We start from the raw sequence: 17,189 nt of genomic DNA on the forward strand, positions 1-17,189 counted from the left end.
GGAGTTTAATAAACTCGGCCGTCTGCTTCTTGCTATCTAAAATATAACCAGACACTGGCGTAAATTCTCGACTGTCTCATACTTCTGTTTAATAAGTTTTCTGTTTGACGTTTAGTCAGCTGTGTGAAAACCAAGGAGGAACCCACCCGGGGGATTAATAAAGTTTTATTTTATCTAATCTAATAACTTTAATCTCAGCCAAACCGATTTACTCACGAACAAACAAAACACTGAAAAAAGCCCAACAATAACATTTTTAGGTTGTCTAAGTGACTTATATATTACGTTTAACCCGAGCAGCGAAACTCCGCGGTGATCTGAAAATGATGTGCCGGGAGTTGTGCCGTTCTCGGCCGCATCAGTAACCCTCGAGCTCCCGGCTAGCTGTCGAGCTGGTGGGTAGCAGACGCCTCTGAAAACGTCGAAGCACTTTTGCAAATATGGGATATCTTGATAAACCGAGCAGATATTTGATGTTTACACAACTACTTTCTCGCCTGAAAATATGTTAAAAGTTTATTTTGTGACCCAGAAAGATTAGTATGAGTAATTTTAAAACTTAGTAGCGGCCGCCATTGTTGGAAACTGGAGTTTGGCTGGGACGCGCTATGAATTCTGGGATATGGTAGTAATTTGGACAGCCTTCGGCGCGTCGCTGTGACGTAATCGGTCTACAAATGCGGCCTCAGGAGGATGCAGCCCATGAATTTGGACATGTCCAGAGTATAATCGCAGCCTTTGCGGTTAGAAAATTGCACTTGATCATGTCGCGATATTATCGCAAATGCGATATATCGTTCAGCCCTATAACCTACACAGGTCTCTCTGCGGTACTGGGGGGGTAAAGGTGGTATACAATTCCTGCTGGTCTAAAAGGTTTAAACAGCGTAGATCAGCATGGAATAGAAAGCATTTCCCTTGAGGTCGGAAAGCATTTTAACAGAGGCTACACTCTGATGTGGGTTCTGCAATTTAACACACTAAAAGATTCCCATGTGATTTGGAGCTGATATTTAGTATGGAAAGGATATTCCATCCTTTGTGGTCTCTGCAGAGTTGCTGGCTGGAGACTGCATGTAATGCTCCGCAGTGTTTTCAAAGACACGCAGCTCCGCCGGGGACAAAGGAGTTAAGCCAACAACCTTCCGCTGACTTTGGCAGCAGGGTCTTACAAATGCAGAAGAGGAGGTTTCTTGTTTTGATTTTCACAGGGTGCCTGCGGTGCACACTGAATGAATTTGTGGATTTGCTTTTCACAGAAACTTGGCCTGTTCTCAAGTCCCCCCTCTCAAAAAAGAAAAGGGGGGGGAAAAAAACAAAAAAACAAAAAAACATGTGAGTGCTGTGCTCAAGGCAAACAGAAGCTGATGGCTCTTAATGACGTGATCATTGTCACTTTATTTTTTTCTAAGTGAAGAAGCATTTATTGGAAATACAATGTTTAAAATGTACCTCCTGAACAATTTATCAAAGCTCCAATCAACATCTGCTGAGTTTATTATAATCAGATACAAGGAGAACCAGATAGTTACTAGATGGTTTTGCACAAACAAACAAAAATAAATCGATTGAATAATTAACAACAAACATAACTTTTAACTGTTTAACTGTTGTTGGATTTGACTATTACTCGATCTTTTATGGGTTATTGAATACACACAATTGTACAATTCTCTCCAGCTGTTGATTCTTAATATGCAGCTCATACTCATGGTGGCAGAGAACTGTCCGACCTAAATACTGCTAGTAAGTATTGAGAACAATTATACACATAAAACCAGAGTGGTCTCTACAACCCTACGTAATCATGTTCATCAACCACAACTGTATTTCTTCAAGAAGGCGGAGCCGCTTCACCCATCTCGTGCTGCAAAATGGCAAAATAGAGTGAAAATGTTCATATGGCTCCAGACACGTGTGCACACAGCTCCACCCACAATAACAGACTGATTACAGATGTGCGCTGGATGGCCAGGCCTAAAGGAAATGGTTGAATAATCATTCCCCCATGATTGCCATTTCTTCAACATATTAAGTCAGGAAAATATGTCTGGGCACACAGACTAGCCTCAAGTGGAATTTGTCAATAGTCACCTCCATTGAGTGAAACATATGGAAAACAGCAGAGTACAACATGGGGTTATGTAAGGGAACATACATAGTGTTGTTGACTGAAAACACTGCTGTGAATTATGGCAATTAAGGAAGGAGGAAACATGGGCGGCAAACACAAAACACTCGTTCATTTAGAAACAGGCAAATAAATTGGGTAGCCTGCTGCAGTAGCGGGCACTATGTTTCTTTGTAGAAACCTGTTAGTAAGAGGAAATAAATGCTCTGTAAAGGAGTGGAGAGGACAGCGGAGAGGGGGACAAAAACTGGCTGGCATTAATGCTGACGGCGTGGTTTCGAGACAAGCCTGTCGTTCATGTGTGTGCTTTTGTGCGTTTCTGAATGCGTGCGCATGTATGTGTGTGTGTATTTATCATGGGCAGCAAAAAGAAAATGCTTCTCTCCCCACTAGTCATCAGCTGTCTCCTCATCAAGCCAACAGAGACGTAAATGCGTTTCCAGAAACATGACATGTACCTAACTGATGCATTTCACTATAACGATGGCCTACTTTTATGATGGTGGGTGCGAGAAGATGAGAAAGAATGAAAGAGAGAAGTGAACAAAAAGAAGTGACAGACAGCAGTATGAAGAGGAAACCGAACATATGCGGCATCAACCACAAGTGCTGGCTGTTCCTCTGCTGTCCTATGTTGATGAAGTTTTCTCACACACACACGGTACCTGCATCTGCCAGCATACACTGTGTGTGTGTGTGTGTGTGTGTGTGTGTGTGTGTGTGTGTGTGTGTGTGTGTGTGTGTGTGTGTGTGTGTGTGTGTGAGAGAGAGAGAGACTGCCTCCAAGCAGAGTGAGGGGTTTTGGGAGAGGGCAGCATCATAAATTACCCAGAAATCTCAGTGAGGGTTTTGAACTCATGGAAGCACTGCAGGACTTTCTTCAAGTAGAATAAACACAAGAAGTGCTACTGAGCTTGTGTGCATGTGCTTGCAAGGATACTTGGAAGTGCTGATTTTCTAACCAAGAGAGCAGCCTAACAACCTTTTACCTGGTGGCTTACAGTGATATCCATGGTATCATAACTATGTGCATGTGCTGTGTTTATTTCTGTAGTCAAAGACAGTCGACATCAACCCCCCAGAGAAACACAGAAATTAATTTCATGTGGCAATATACAGCAAGAAGCAAAGGGGAAAGAATTCATGTGTAACTGCCAGGCACACGCGCAAACAGAATACTGGCCTACCATTTCAAAATTATTTACCAGCATAGCTCACTCAGATCTCCGTAATGTATAGCACTAGTGACGGGGCTTAGAGGTTCTCAGCTGGAAATAAAGACCTTATTTGAATACACACCAAAAATTATATTTAGAGGATTTCCCCCAGATATATGGCAGTCTGCTTCAACAACACAAGTGAATGATGTACGTGAAGTCACATGGAAAATAAGCACACTGGAATAAGGTGGTGGTGTGGTTACAATTTGTTATTTTTCATATTCCTTAAACTGGCTCATGCAACAACTATTTTTGTTCTGTTCTGCTTCCAAAAATCAAAAGCAATTCATCTCTGAGTTAAAGGAATTATTCAACCCCTCATGCATTTATACCTCATCCTATTATAGTGCAGTCACTAAACACGCTCTGTGTGTGTGTGTGTGTGTGTGTGTGTGTGTGTGTGTGTGTGTGTGTGTGTGTGTGTGTGTGTGTGTGTGTGTGTGTGAGAGACAGAGAATTTATAAATTTTCCCCCAAAGTACTCCTTTAAAAGTTCAGAGGATTTCACAGTGAGCTCTGGATTATTCTGTAAATCTGACAGTTATTTCATTTATCTTCAAAATATAACATTTCCTGTTCTAAGCCAAAAAGAAATAAAAAGAAAAAGAAATAACACACCCTAATCCCCATAGCTTTTACAAACACAAATTTGCACTTGATATGCTAAGAACATATGTTGAAACGAGCCAAAATTAGAAGCTCACATCAGTCTATGTTTAGGATAAAAATAAGAAGGAAAAAAAACCCCCACCAATGTCAGGTGTGACACCACTGTGTCAATTATGACAACAACCTTGTTTCCCAGCATGTGACAAAAATGAAGCATTAACGTCACCATGAGGAAAGAGTGTTCATTTAAAACCAAGGGCTTATCCACAGGGGAAAAAAATCATTTTGGTCCTGTGTGCCATCTATTATTTTTCCTTCTCCTTTTGATTCGTTCTAGCCATTTTCTAGGATGTGTTACTTGATCCTAACTGATCAATAATTTAGAAAAAGAAATTACTGCATCAATTCCATATTCATTGGTAGCAGGATGGTAATTTCTATGTTGAGTGCACTCCAGGCAGACGGTGAAACCTCAAGGAGTTGGCGCCTATTCAGAGAACTGCTTCCAAAAGCTGTCACCACATGTTTAGACCATAATCCAACTGAATAGAAAGAAGAAGAAGAAGAAGAAGAAATATTGCCTACTGGATAATACGAAATGCACACTCACTCATAAATGTACACTGTCACTTGAAAATGTATCTTTGTAAGCACAGTTAGAAAGGAGAAGATTGCATGTGATCAGGAGGCCCATTAGCCCAGCTGGGACATATGGGTGTAGAAAGTGAATGAATAACATACTTCCACCATCAACCACCACAGGTGCCCTTAAGCAAAGTACTTAACCTCTGACTGCTCTGATGGAGCTGCCCAGCGACCAGCAGTGGGAGATCGGGCTCTTTAAAGTGCTGACCCAAACAGCAAAAGATACTTTAACAAATTCTAACTCTGACTGTATCCAAGCTGTATTAAGAGCCTGTAAAGAAGTGAAGAAGAGGTAATGATGTATGCAACACACACCCACACACACAGTACCGATCAATACATAATTACACTGGCAATTAGTATCGTTAGAGTGGTGCTGGAGATGGGGATTTGTTGAACTAAACACTCCACAGAGAGGGAGAGAGGGAGAGTTTTTCTATTGTTCTTTAATAATGGAATGAGAGCAACCGTGCATATGTGTGACGCTGTTAGCTTACAGGGACGCAAAGCAAACCCGTGCCGTTTACAAAAAGAAAGAAAGAAAGAAAAAAGAAAAAAGAAAATATTCCTGATTTTAAAATCCAATTTTCTATCAAATGACCAAATACTAACTGAAACATGATTCATTAGGCCCAATAACTTTAAAGACAACCCACCCAATCAACATCTCCCTGCTCAACTCATTTAGACTGTCAATTAACTCTGTTCATCAACGCTGGCTCAATTAATCAGGTCTAATTACTTAAACACATTTACCGCCACATCCTTTTAGATTAGGCCTGCAGAAAGAGGACTGTGTTTTACAGAGACCACATGCAAGCTACATTCATCAGATCATATTTATAATGACGGATTTAATAAGGTTAGGAGCTGGCCTCAGAGTCAAATCCACTTTGTCTTAACACAGAAATGACAATCTGCTCGGTTAATTTAATGTGGGCTCATCAAGTGCAGAATATTTGTTTTAAGATGCTGCTGTAATGGCAACAAAAAAATATATATCCGGTTGTTCAGTCTGACGTCACTAGCCGTGTCTGGGTCTAAACTCCGCTGCAGGTCCATATATCAAACGATCACTGTGGCATTACTGAGAGTTGAAAAACTGTCTAAAGTCTTTCATCTTTAATAAAATGATCAGCGTTCTGCTCTACCAGGTGTAACAATTGAGTTTAACATCCAGGCATCCATGAAAACGGAATTTATGACATTTAACGGAGTTAGAAGTTAGCAGGGAGTTAGCTCGCTAGCTTCTATCTAAATACAATATAGCATTTCCTGACTGCGGGGTTTTGGAAACAAATTAAAACATACAGCTTTCTTATCACTTCCAGCATAAATGAAGACAGAAAACTAAACAGCAGTGACGTTTGTAGGGTTACTGAAGTTGGGCTAGCTGGTATATAATGATGTGCTACGTGACCGCTAGCGACATAGCTATGTTAGCATAATATAAACAAGCTAACTTTTTTTCCACTCGATAAAAGTTAACGTGAGTTTTCTCGGTGGTCAGAAACAAATGTAATCGCATGGCAGGATGCTGTAAAAGGACCAAACTTCAGCCAGGAGAACAACTGAGATAATTCATCTACAATACAAAGTTAGTCATTCATATACTGCTGCATGGGCTGGGCTGTAGTTACATCCTAAGGTTTTAAAAACTGAGCTTAAATAAATGATTAGCGGTAATAAAAGCCGAGGGAGGTCAACAGGGATCACTGACTGTTTTAGGAGCTTTTTGAGATCAAATAGAAGAAAATACATAGCATTAAACATGTTAACAACATAAAAGCCATATTAAACGCAGACTACTTTAGACCCGGAAGTAGGATTCGTCGCGTCATCACTGAACAACCGGATTCTAATTTAGTCGGTAACAATGTCACAACACAAGAAATCTGGTAACGAGCACCATTACGAGTACAACTAGACGATTTCCAATACCCAATTCAAAACATATTTTTTATCATTTATATTTCCATTTATATTTTTCAAAGACTGAAATGTAAGCAGGCTACTCAGACCAATCTTAACATTAAGAATTGGTTTGTTTTTTGCCACTGCAAACACTTTAACAAAAGGACCACTGTCGACTTTACAACAACAACAACAACAACAACAAGGCAAGTTTCCCTCAAACAAAATGATAATGTGTATTTCAGGATAAAAGAAGGAGAATAGTTTGGATGGATTATTTGAACAGATCTGGATTTCAGTCCTTTGGGTGTTTCACTAGAAGTATTTCCTCTTTTGGTCTGAAAAGCAAGATAGCATCATTTGCATACTCCACATTTGCAAATTATTTAGGACTGGACATTTACTGCCTGGCTTATCAACAAGTCAGGATGGAGCTCTTGTGACAGGTACACTAGACAATACTTTAGGTGTAGTTTTTTTCCCCACCTTCTTTTTCTGCATGCAAGGATAGACTAGAACATTTGTAGGTGCGTGCTTCCCCCATTCATTCTTAATGAATTGAAGACTTGATCCATACACTGCCTAAAATACCTACTTTACTTTTTTTTTTAAAGTGGTATCAAAAGGTTTTGTAAATATATCTGGAGACTTCCACATTAGAGAGTAAATCTACAATTATGTTATACTCTTATAACGAGCAGCTCTTCAGAAGCAGCAATATCATTTTGTGTAGAATAAACAAGAACTAGTTTAATTTTCACAAAACTCATGCTCATTAAAAAAAAAAAACAACAACTTTAAATTAATTGTAATTATCGTAATGAATGACAGCAGAATCCAAGTAACTTCACAAGTAGTGGCTTTTAAACACTGCACGAGCAGTGAGCACTTTAACCAGATACATAAAATAAATATTGAACACAAAGTGACCACTTCAATATTGATTTCAGGTTTTGCATCAAATATCACCTCTGACACTGTGGGTCAAACAACAGCTGGTCTATGCAGCACACATACACACACAAAAAGTATTTTAGACGGACTCCTACTTGCTATGATTGATTCTACAAATGATTGATGCGTTGGCCTATGACAAAGTTCAAAACCTTCCTATCCATCTGGGGATCGAGAGAAAGCAGTGGGACATTTTGAATAGGGCAAATATAATCCTTATAAAGAGAAATTCCAAAGCCAATGAGCACAAGGGTGGTAGCAGGATGGTTTTCTCCCCTATTGTTACTCAAAATTCCAACAGAAGTATTTGGTTGTTAAGTACTTTGTCCTCACTGCAGCCCTAAATCGATCCCAAATTAAACACTGCAGGTTTTTACTAAATAATGTGTGGCGCATACACATGAAAAGCACAACCATATGTATGGGTTTTTCTGTTTTGTTTTTAATTCAGTTAGTTTGTGTGAGTCCATTATTGTGACTTGGCTCGGTGAATAACCAGTGCAAAATTTGTTCATTTCAAAGGGTTCACCTTTTCTTGCAATACTGTACAGTTCCAAGTGTGACTAATAGCAGAATATAAAAGGCCTACCAAAACAATATTATACACAAGACAATCTTGTGTACAATATGCATCTGTTTGCACTGGTCTGTAAAACATTAATGGCATTAAACAGACACAAAGAGTCATTGTAGCTAATGCTGTTCCCAGACCACATGACCAGCATGGTTTAGATTCCATATAAATATCTGCTATGACGGCCAATTAGAAACTGCCTTGAACAGCTCCAATACAAACCCTGGAGACCGCTACAGGGCATCTCCATTGTGGATTGCTGTGTAGTGTGCTAAAAGGATTCAGATGGAGATTTTCTAACTTAATATGGCCATGCTTCCCTCCACTGTCTTGATGTTAAGTCCACAACTTTCCTACGACTTTCTCCAACTACATTTCAGAGCACTTAAAAAAATAAAAATAAAATAAGGTCAGTGCTTGCTAGTTTTCCGTTTTGCTTACTGCAGAGAAAACAGCTGGAAGTGACCATCAGATAAGACAAATTCAGTGAGTAAGAAAACAATTCTGCAAAGTGACCTCCGAGCAACAAGGCTCCCCAACTTCCTCTACCTAAAGTGCACCTCTTTAATTTCTGTAATATTTCACATACCAAGAGTCTTCTTGTGCTCCTCTGTCCTCATTGTATAGCACCACCTACTAGACATACACATGGACAGATGTGCCACAACACACACAGAGTTGACATGACAGAAATGTGTGCCGCTGAAGAGGACAGTGCAGTGCCCAGGTGACGGACACCGATATTATTTGTGCAGCAGCCAGCATTCAATCACACTCTCCTCTCTTCCTTCCATCTTTCTCCCCTCTTTCAGTCATCTACTCTTTTCTCAAGCTGTTCTTGGCAGTGGCGGTGAAAAGATTTCTGGGGCTATCACTCTTCCTCTCACCCTTCTCTTCTCTCTGTCGGTGATTCACTGCCTCTCCTTCGAGCATGCTGGCTGTAAAAGGCTTGCTGCTCTCTCCTTGATCGTTCCTCGTCCTTCCTTACCAGCTCTACATACCATTTTGTCTTTTTAATCCATTCTCTGATAATATTCTCTTTTTGTCCCTGCCTTTCACACATGTGTCATATTTAGGCGGCTACAAGTTACACCTACAAGTTAGTCAGCCATGATTGCAACGCAAAACATGGCTCAACATCAAAGTCCTCATCTTCAAAAAGAAAAAAAAAAGAAAAAAAGAAAGAGCACAGCGTCATTTTTCATCTTGCCTGTAGCTCATTCATTGGGTTTTGCTTTTAACAATTCAATTGGTGTACACGTAAAGACCCAAAATCACACATCTGAACTACTGCCTGGATATAATACATTTGTAAACAAAACAGACTTTGTAAATGTTCCTGAATTTTGGAAAAGGTATACGAATGCTTTTCACTCCGGTTTTCACTCCCTTCAAGTCTCTACCTTGGCTCACTTTGCTATTTTGCTGTCTTTTTCATCTTCTTAGCACCGTTCTTAACTTCCTATACTCTCTCCTGTATGTTGCTTTGGCATCCAACTCTTCCTCTGGATCAGACTCCCTCGTGTTCTTTCATTTTTAACGCCGCCCACGTCTAGCACCTTTCTTTCCCTCTCTCTCTCATCCATCTCTTGTTCCTGCTGCCCCTCTCTCTCGTCTAATTCCCACAACTCACTCACCCCTCCTTGCACTCACTTCTATACTGTGCCTCTCTCCTGTTTCTCCTCTTTTCTGACTACACTTTTTATCTTTCCTATTTTTGTAGTCATCTCCCTCTCAACCCTAACTTAGCAACTCTCTCTCTCCATCTCACTCTCCTCCTGTGGAAATAGTTTGTATTGATCCACTCTCAAACTAGGGAGAAGGTCAGGGGTTCAATAATAAAGCTCAGGGACAAAACACAGGCGCATAAACAATCTTACTCTTGCACGCACACACAAATCTTTTATCACAGAGCTGCTTCTAATACGCTCAAACATTTATGTTTACAGAAAACAGCTATCTCACTGTGACTATAAACATATCATCTTAATGATGGCCGAAGGCAAGAAATTACGATCCAGCACAAATCTGAAAATTTCACACAGCGTCTGGTCATGCATTATGGCTGTGTGGCCAACAGCTGTCCAGGCATACCGCACACCCCACCATCAACCACGCTTTGCCCTCTAAACTACTCTATGGAAGGGTCAGCCTAAACGCATTCACCCTTCACACCCACATCACTGAGCATTTCCCACACTACACAGACTGCATTCGAATTCCTGAAGCAGCTGAAATTCAGGGTGGGGCTCAGTACCAAACTTCAGTATCTTACGAGAATGTGTGTGGATATGTAGAGTGAGAGATTGACAATTTAAAAGTGTTAATCACTTAATTCTGCATGCCTGTGTTTTAATTACTAACCAACTGCACAAACATACAGAGATTTTTGCCCCTGATTGAACTATACACACTGCACTGACTTGTGCATGTACACATATCATTCTGATAGTAGCAGAAAACAAACTGCACTTGCACAAACATTATAATTGTCACGGTCCTGGGTCAGCTTCAGCCTCGCCTGGTCCAGTTTCAGCTTCGCCTGAAGCAGCCTCCTCTGCTTCTGCGTCGACCTCACCTGGTCCTGCGGCTGCCACACCGCCACCCAAGCCACGTTCTGCACCTTGGAATCGCCGGCCACTTTCCAGGCCACCAGCTGGACGTCACTGCCGCCCGTACGGTCAGCCCCCAGGACTGTTTCCCCGTCGCCGCCGGGTCCCAGTTAATTCTTTAGTCTAGTGTCTTAGTTTGGCTTTCTTGTATTCTCTTTAGTTTTCTGAGTATTTACTTAGCCGCCCTCTGTGTCTCCCTGTTATCGTTCTCTGTGTTTCTTAGTTGCTCCGTCTCCCCTAGTCAAGTCTGCGTCTATGTTACATTTCCTGTTTTACTTTGAAGGTCTGTGTCCTACGTGAATGTATTGAGTTTCACTGGTTAGCATTTATCATTTTTCAAGTGTTACGGACCATTCAAATGCTTTAAATAATGAGCTATTCATTAATTCATGCAGCACTGTCTTCTGTGCACTTTAAACTATGTTTCTCACACTCCTAACCTATAGCCAATTATGTCTTTAGACTGTGTGAAGAAGCCTTTCGAGTAGCCCACACAGGCCTTTAAACTTCACATTAAGGCCCCCAAAAGGTTCAAACCCTACTCCTAACAACAGGCCTAAACACTGCACCACTGTGACATCTGAGGCATTTAAGTACATACAAATCATCTGTTATTATTATTATTCTGTCTAACTGAGTTCTGTGCTTGTCATGTTTAATCATTTATGCAATGCTCTAGCTTCAAGGCTGAAAAAAATAGTCTCAGATTTGAGATTGGTCAGGTCACTGGTGGCGGTTAAGGTCAGTGGTGGGCAGCTGACACAAGGTCAGTGCTTAGGGGAAACTTCGCCTACATCATTAACCTGGGTCTAACCTCTCATGCTTTGCTGCTGCCACAGGGTCAGTGGGTCGGCTTATCTGTGAAGCTATTACATCATCATCATCATCACTGATGACAACTTGTAAGGGACAACAGTTTTTGAGATGATAAATTAACGGCAGATGTAAGATTACCAAAGCTCCTGTAACAATGGCTGCAACAGAAACGGTGTGGGAAGCAAAGAGAAGGGGCAGGAACAGTGTTATTAACAGAGCATGAATGTGTGATTTGATGAAGGAATCGCTGGCATTAAAGTGAAGATTGTAGCAGTATTAGGTCTGAAGAATCCTTGGTGGGATGTTCTTTGAGAGGAAAAAAAAAATCAATACAAATTGCAAAATGGAGAAGAAAAGGGGGGGGGGAGACAGTTTCAAACTGTCAACAGCACTATTGTGTCATAGCAGGAAATGCGTAGGTGCAACTGATTAATAACAGCTGCATTCCATTAAAGTAGAGCCTTGATATGGTGTACACTGGCTTCCCAGTATGATTTATTGGGACACTTAAATGAAAACCATAATTAATGTTATTGGACACACCTGTGCTCCTGATGTAACAAGGGAAGCGGTCTTGGTAAAACTGTGTTAGGCTGGAAATCTATTTTGAAGTCAAAGCCAACAATCTACAGCAGTTTAGACTCTGCCGAGGTTGGGTAGGAGTTATCATGACAGCATTAAGCTTATCAGCACAATGCAACAAAGTTATCTACCTGGTAACGCAAACTTGCACATATAGTATTTGACTGGGCTTCACAGTGAGTTACCAGATGCACTGCACCCCATAAATGGTAAAGTCAAACTCTTTGCAGCACTCTGCACCAGTAGCTCCTGCAGTACCAGTGCAAAGGTCTAATTGAAATAAATGAGATAGGCTGCTTTTTTGGCCCTAGAGCTATTGTCAGTGTGATGGGCCCTAAGAATGAAAAGAACCGTAAAGAATGAAGACAGCCACTGAACAGGAAAAAGAATACATCTACAGAAGGTGGTAAAAGAGGACTTGGCTGGGTCATTCACATCACTTATACTACCACACAAAACACTCCTGCGCACTCAAGCTAATGAAGACCTACAAAGAGAAAGAGTGCTGTTCTTACCAACTATCCCACTCCATTAGACGCAACACAGGGTGAATGGTTTGTGTGTGTGTGTGTGTGTGGTTGTGTAAATGGAAGACACCTGCCGCTAAAGTGGTGTTCACTGACATTTAAAGAAAAAAGCTTTAAAACGGGTCCTTTAATTAAGCTATCTTAAGAAAGAGCAAGGTGGAGGAAATGCATGGGTGCTTTTAAAGCAGACATAGGATGTAAGATGTGGACGCTGAGACAGGTGGTCAGCTAAGACAGAGACACCCCCCCCCCCCCCCCCCCCCCCAAGAAAAAAAACAAAAAAAAAACAAAACACAATTTGGGCAAAAGTTTTGGGTAAAGGGGAAATGGTGAAAAGATCCATGAATATTTTCAGAAAATACAAAGGATGTTAGCAGGTACACATGTTCACAATGAAGAAAGCCAGGCTATGTCTGTCTATTTGGAGTGTGTTGGCTGTAATACATGCAGGGTCATGCACTGTGGATCAGTAAATAAAAACCAAGTCTAACTCATGCTATCCCACACTGCAGTGCACCGAACAATACTGTGTGTATGTGTGTGAGAGCGTGAGGGCTCCTCCTGAGTGACATTTCACAAATCCAGGGGACTGGGCTAATGATGTCCCCTGTCTGGTTAAATCAAAGCACCAAGATGTTGTGGAGTAAAGAAAAATGCATAGAGAAGTGAAAAGAAAGGCAGCAGGGGAAAGAAATTATAAATGGCATAAAGTATGAAATAGTCTAAGCGCAGGCATATAGCAGCAGTCTACATTGGTGATGTAGCACAGGTAGTCTGCATTCAACTAGTGGCATTAAAATGTGTTTTGTCTGAATGAAAAGCATATGCTCTAATAGTTCTTTTATTACAAATTCATAAGAAGAGGTTGTATCCAAGCAAGGAAGTCTTATAGTACACAAGTACAAACATATGTGTGTTGTGACAAAAAATTAAACTTACAAAATCGCTTACTACTAACTAAAAGCAGGAGTAACAAAAAAGATTTGAGCTTACCGAGTTGATACAGGCGAGCTCCTTGTTAAGCAGCCAGGGTAGGGAGAGTTTTCCATCTCCCCTGTAGCAGGACTGGATCCTCTCTTTGATCTTTTTTTTTATCTTCCTAAGGGTGAACAGGCACAATGCTGACTCTTTGGGTGGTTTGGCGCGATTCTTCTGACCCTGAGAGAATACTGTGAAAAGGATGTCTTCATTTTCGGAAATCCCAAGAGAGTTGGCCAGCTGCCGGCCCGGTCGAGCCAAGAAGGCGTCCTGCACCAGGCGGTACTCCACCCCATCTTTAGTGCAGCCAATGGGGAACTCAACGTAAGAGTAAAACTTTGGATCATCCATGCAGAGACGCACAATTTTGGAGGTGAAGAACTGCTCCCCGCTGGCATCAGGTGAAGTCAGTTGAGTATCCAACTGCATTGTTAGATAATAGACAAACTGCTCACTGCTGAAGCTGTAAACATAATAGATGTCAAAAGCAGGGAACTTGGATAAAGTGTCCGAGGGGATCTTCAGCTGAGAAGAGACAAACTCATCCTGATAGACGAAACTGAACATGTCAGCATTTTCTTCATTCTCCATCAGTTTTCGGCTGGACAAGGTGGGGAAGTACTCAGACTTGCCGTCGATGGGAGTTCCGATAAAAAGCTTGCTGGTAGGACTTTGAGGGGAGCTTATGATGACTCCTGACATGGTACCCGACTCTGCCACACTCGAGAGGTAATGCTCCTTGCGGTGGTGGGGCTCACCAAGCTTAAAGAGGTCATCCAGACGCAGGAACTGACAGATACCCTGTGAGGTGCTGCCACAGGCGATAAGTCGGTTTTGTGCATAGTCTATAAGAAGAAGCTTGTTCACATTCGGGGTTTGGGCCAGCTCATGATTGCAAGACTGGACACTGGGAGGTGGGTAGCACTTCTCATTGTCCACCACTGGGCCAGTCATGTGGCTGCGCAGATTGGTCAGGTTTCTGGAAAGCTTGAAAATCCGGTTAACAGCTCCCACATAGACTTCTCCAGTTTTGTTATGAATAGCCAGATGTGTGAGCGAACAATCAGCTGGGATGAATCTTTTGAAGGGCGGGGGCTGGCCTCCAGACAAGGATGAGCTCATGATGACTAAAAGCCCTATGAGGAGAAAGTTCCCCTGGCCAGAGGAGGCCACTGACCGAGCTAGGTGACACATATTTGGTATGTGCACAAGCAAGGCTTGGGAGGGGGGTAGGGAAGGAGAAAGAGAGCGCAAGCTGTGGTTCCAAATCCCGAGTCAGGATTTTTTTTTTTGATAGTTTCGGTTCTACTGTCAAAGATTAAGAGGGAGGGAGAGAGAGAAGGATCAGAGAAGAGGAAGCAAAACTCCTATTGAACCGCTGTCCTGTTCTCAGCGTTGTGAGCAGTCACCAGGAACATCCACAGAGCCACGATGTGGGAGCCCTGGAAGGTAAAAAGAGAAAAAACACCTTGAGTGCTCAAGGAAAATTTCTTATTGATTATGCATCAAGGAGGCAGTAAGGCCCACAAATTGCACATCCAAAATTAGAAGGAAAAAAAAAGCCAAGCTGACATTTGCCCTAGTTATAAATAAATGATATCAAATCAAGTCTGGAAGGCAAATGTGTGTCTGCATTTAATTATGAGTGAAGATGCAGGGAAAGCATAGGCCAACTATTAAAGGCTCTGTACACATAATATAAGCCTGTGAATGAGTTATAGACTCACAGCATTGAACTCCTTAATATTTCATATCTTTCAGTGTTACTGTGGTGGCTTCGGAGGAGGTGTGCTCTTGAAAAAGGGCCAGTGGGCACTGTTACATTGACAGCAAGCAATTTATAGCCAGGACTGCTTGAAGGCTTTACTGTCATGCTCTCCCCAGTTTCAACCCAGTCTGATTGTAACTATACCTGCACTTCTGACAACTGTAAACAAGCACCAGGCTTTCATGGAAGCACAGCAGGCAACCACAACTCTGCTTCCTCCGAAAGAGCTATGATTGCAGTATATATCCCTTAGATATCAGGATAAATATAACATAGCCATAGGGCACTATGAAAACCATTGGCTGATACATATGCTGCACGTACAGGAAAATTCTTGCAAGCATTCACTGATTGCTTATAAAGGGCCCGATCCACTGCATTCCAACACTCCTCCAGAGCCAACCGTGCCCCGGTCAGGCAGCAATCACAGCGAGGACTAACATGCATGTTATTCATTTACCCTACAATGTAATTAGAACCAATTTCAGAAAGATGTATGAGTCCCACTGAAGACTGCAGAACAAGATTTCTTTTCCCCCCCCGCCAAAAGCTCAACTTCTCAACGCAATACATCTACATACATATACCACATATACATACAACACCGAGGGCTAGAGTTCATCCTTTCAAGATGAGGCTAAGTTGAAGACCACGGTGAAAATTGCATCTGGTTAATGAATACTTGAACATTTTAGTATGTGATTCAATTTCAAAATTGTATCTAGTGTTCATGATATACTCATTTTATCACCAGTACATGTGGCAATATGCCTACAAAGTCACAGCACAGTCAATGTTTGTATTTTTCTTTTACACACTGCTTCCTTCATCACTGCTCCCTCAAGCCAGCCAATTCTGGCATTTATTTCATTTCATAATGCACTCATATAATGAATCCCAGAATGCAATGTGCTATATGCACACTCAACAGAGAACAGACATTAAAAAGGAGGGAGTGAGATCATTTATAGGGATGGAATTTTTATAGGTAAAGGACAAGGAGGAGGAGAAGGAGAGGAGTCAAAAATGGAGAGGGCATGCTCTTTTGGGTGTCCTACAATGACAATACAGTGATGAGGAGCGGTGTTTGCTGGGCGCGTGCTGGCGGCTGACAGGCCAATCATGTTCCTGCAGCACCAGGACATTAGTTCTTCTGTAAATGCTGATTATGTAAAACAGGAGACAACTCTCCCAGGGATCCCACGCTTCAGTTTCACCTTGACTATCAAAGCGTCTGTGCCAAAGGTGTTTTATGACCATACCAAATCAGAAAAGATGAGACACTACAGTGAGACAAGCAGGGTTAAAAGATGGGGATAGGGGGATGAGGCAAAAACATGAAACAGATGACGAATCAAACGAGGAGGCAGATGGAGGTATGAAGAAGAAAATTCTGGTCTCAGGTTCTCACCAGAGTGTAGGAATGTGGCTGGTAGTAAAGAGCATTGAAGCAGCACATATGCGCCAGTCCACTTGTAATAGCTTACTATTAAGCTTATTTTTGCCCCTAATTAGGCACAAACAGCTGAACCTTTGATACCACAAGACTGTTTCTGATACACAACCTGGATTTTTTTAAAAACCAAAACTGGCTTAGCAGCACCTGAGAAAGTCTCCATTATCGTGGTGCTAAAACATCTGAATTTACGTGATTGCTCTTGATTGTGTAGCAAAAGCTGTAGTTCTTTTTACTTATTAGTGTGGATATACAGGGCAGGGAGCTCTGCCTGCCAGGCTGAGAGAGATGACTGTCAGCTTGTTCCTTTTTTCGATATTTCCATCCTTGAGAAAGGCAGGTATGAGTGACAGATTATAGGTGTGTAAACCCCTCTGAGGGAAAAAAAATGCACTCTTACGAAT

The 17,189-nt window shown here is 41.6% G+C and overlaps 1 protein-coding gene across 4 annotated transcripts in view; it reads right to left on the reverse strand.

Moving 5' to 3' along the window:
- plxna1b (plexin A1b) overlaps positions 1-17,189 on the reverse strand; it is a 188,602-nt gene that overhangs the window by 139,048 nt on the left and 32,365 nt on the right. For all 4 annotated transcript variants that reach the window (XM_004545182.2, XM_004545180.2, XM_004545181.2 and 1 more), the window contains exon 2: positions 13,577-15,003. In XM_004545182.2, the coding sequence (XP_004545239.1) occupies positions 13,577-14,755 (1,179 nt within the window). In that variant the 5' untranslated portion in view covers positions 14,756-15,003. The remainder of the gene's footprint in view (positions 1-13,576; positions 15,004-17,189) is intronic.

Source organism: Maylandia zebra, linkage group LG5, assembly GCF_041146795.1.
Source record: "Maylandia zebra isolate NMK-2024a linkage group LG5, Mzebra_GT3a, whole genome shotgun sequence".
NCBI classification, from domain to species: Eukaryota; Metazoa; Chordata; class Actinopteri; order Cichliformes; family Cichlidae; genus Maylandia; species Maylandia zebra.